This window comes from Melampsora larici-populina, assembly GCF_000204055.1.
Source record: "Melampsora larici-populina 98AG31 unplaced genomic scaffold MELLAscaffold_51, whole genome shotgun sequence".
NCBI classification, from domain to species: Eukaryota; Fungi; Basidiomycota; class Pucciniomycetes; order Pucciniales; family Melampsoraceae; genus Melampsora; species Melampsora laricis-populina.
Window position 1 is genome coordinate 647,204 of NW_006768815.1, and position 2,577 is coordinate 649,780.

The 2,577-nt window shown below is 42.9% G+C and overlaps 1 protein-coding gene across 1 annotated transcript; it reads right to left on the minus strand.

Moving 5' to 3' along the window:
• Window positions 1–38: 38 nt before the first annotated feature.
• MELLADRAFT_92703 (uncharacterized protein) lies at window positions 39–718 on the minus strand (the record flags this gene model as incomplete). Its single annotated transcript, XM_007415487.1, has 3 exons — window positions 39–82; window positions 127–555; window positions 604–718. The coding sequence occupies 3 exons, from the start codon at window positions 716–718 to the stop codon at window positions 39–41; spliced, it is 588 nt and encodes a 195-aa protein (XP_007415549.1).
• Window positions 719–2,577: the final 1,859 nt, after the last annotated feature.

Genomic DNA, 2,577 nt, shown 5'->3' on the forward strand with positions numbered 1-2,577 from the left:
CTTTGAAACTGCTTGTGTGCGCGTGTCGATTTGTGTCTTTACTTTGGGGCATGGAGGCGAAGTTTGCTGACTGGTGTACATTCTTCGGTCTGTTCGTTAATGGACAGATATTCTCTTTTGGTCTACCTGGTGCGTAAGGATTTGTTTTATAGTGACGTTCATTGTAGCTTTTGGCTGTTGTTTTTGCCTCTGCTAACGGGACTTCCTGGAGTTCGGCGTAGTTCCCAATTGACTTATCAACTGTTTCTCTCATCACGCCTTGCCTCACTAATTTACAATACCGCAAGGCTACCATCCAGCCGAAATCCTTTCGGAGTTTCTTCACTACCGCTATGTGACCTCCAAACTTGTCCGCAATTGGTTTCCACCCACAAGCTACTAGGTGAGTACAAAACAACTCGATACAATCACCCCATACTTCGTAATCTATAGTTAACTCTTCCACCGGTTCCTCGCCTCCATAAATACGTGCTTCTCCTGATTCTTTCTTATCAGACTTTGTTGTTCTGGCTGACCAAGCTTTTTGATCCGCAATTAACCATTCTTCGTTGAATACTGTAAGTTGAATATATGAGGTTAAACCATTTAAGACTATCGTCAAACCTGGTGATAAGGGTGCTAAAGATTCTTGCATTTGTGCATCTCCACCTTTCAGAATCCTTCCATTATGTATCACATCGCCGTTCGCCATCTCCAAGGTGCCTTTCTTAGACGACATTATCGCGAAAGCTCGATGTGACTCGTCCTCTGATTTTGCTCCCTCGAACCATTCGGACTTATCAACGGGCGTGATAGCAGGAAGATTCTGATCTTGAATAGTCGTTAAACCTTGATTGTTCTGTTGTAAACCGATGATCAGATTACGTTGCTGTTGAGCATCTACAACTGACTTTGGATGTTGAACTAAGTTGGCCTTTGGTCTGATCTCGCGAACAAACGCTACTGACGGGACCTCTGACGGGTTGGTTGCCGTGTCATCCTCGTCCACCACATATGGATTAGGTTGGTGGTGTCCTGACTTTTCTTTGTCCAGGATTTTCAACAACAGAGCCGCCTCTTCGTCATCCCCTCGAACGTAGGCTTCCTGGATCAAAGCACCTATAGTCGTTCGTCGCGAGTCAACTGTTTTGATTTCAAGCCAAAGGTGGTTTCCATCGTGTCAGTCCATGTCTGGAACCTTTTCTATCTTCCATGATCCAAGATTTGAATTAACGGGTTTTGGGATATGTCTTGTCTTTATCGCCAATATTAGGCTAGTGCCTCCCTATTGTGAGCCAGGTTTAGCTTAGAGTCACTTGGATAGCCGGACTATGGCATGGATTCCTATTGTAAGCCGGTCCAAGGCTGGGCTCCTATTCTCAGCCGGGCCAGGCTTGACTCCTACTGTAAGCCGGGTCAGGCTGGGCGCTTATTCTTTAGCCAGGCCAGGCTTTCTTGATGTAAGTTTTCCTCTTCTGTTCCAATCCTTATCTAGAATTCACAGTCCAAAACAAAAAACATAACATAATTTCTTCTTTCCTAACTTAAGCTATCCCGGTATATTCTTGGGAAGCTTATTGTTACTATTCCTTTTACGAACTAAAGATCTGCGTCTTTCTGATATTGGCAGATGATCTTTCGGTTCGTACTCTATATTATGACTTTTCCTCCAGAATTGTTCTGAATGACATCAAGACATAACGATTCGAAAGACACAACGACTCGGAACATAACTTCTGAATGGGAAACACCTTTGAGTTAAAGGAGTTCTAGTTTGAATTTGAATTCTTTTGGGGTTTGCGTAGAAGGATACTTGGAGAGGGGTTTGAAATCGGAAGTGAAAAATGGGATACTAAAAGGGAATACGACTGCAATGAAATTATATCACTTGTGAATTAATAATCTTACCTGGTTGGTCATACCCTTCTTCCTCTTGACTTCTATCATTCTCCTCTGATTTACTTCTTTCCTCCTCAATTCCTCCCCATTCCTGTAACTCCTCCTCCTCCGCCGGTAGATCCTCTCGGTGTTCCTTCTCCTGTTCCTCCTGACGCTTCTTTCTCTTTGAAACCTCCTTTGTCTTCCTTAAGCCTTTAGGTCGCTCCCTTTGTTTTGGGATACCTTGATTTCGATCATTGACAGGTGTTCTGTTCGAGGCAACACTTCGTCTGGTTCGTCCTGGAAGTCTTCTCGGGGTTAAAAGTCGATCGCCTGGTTGAATTCCTGTGGCCGCTGCCTCTGCTCGTGTTAAGACTCTATTGTTTAAATTGATTTCCGTTTGATTCAATTGATTTTGAAAAGACATCTTTGTCTTTTGCTATCTCTTCTGATATTTGAATCTTGATATTTTAATCTTGATCGGTTTTCTTCAAACTTAATCTATTCAAAAATTTCTTATAACTAATTGAGCCTAAAACACGAGAGTCGATATAACTAAGAGGTGTCTTGTTATTCGACAACTGCAGCTAATGAGAGACTAAGTTTAAGCTTGGAGAGAAAAACTCTGTGTATTTCTCTTCTCGCTAACTTGTCCTGGGCGTGTGACATGTCTTATTACATGTCACCTCATTAGTTCACATCTCGTGGACACCAGCACCA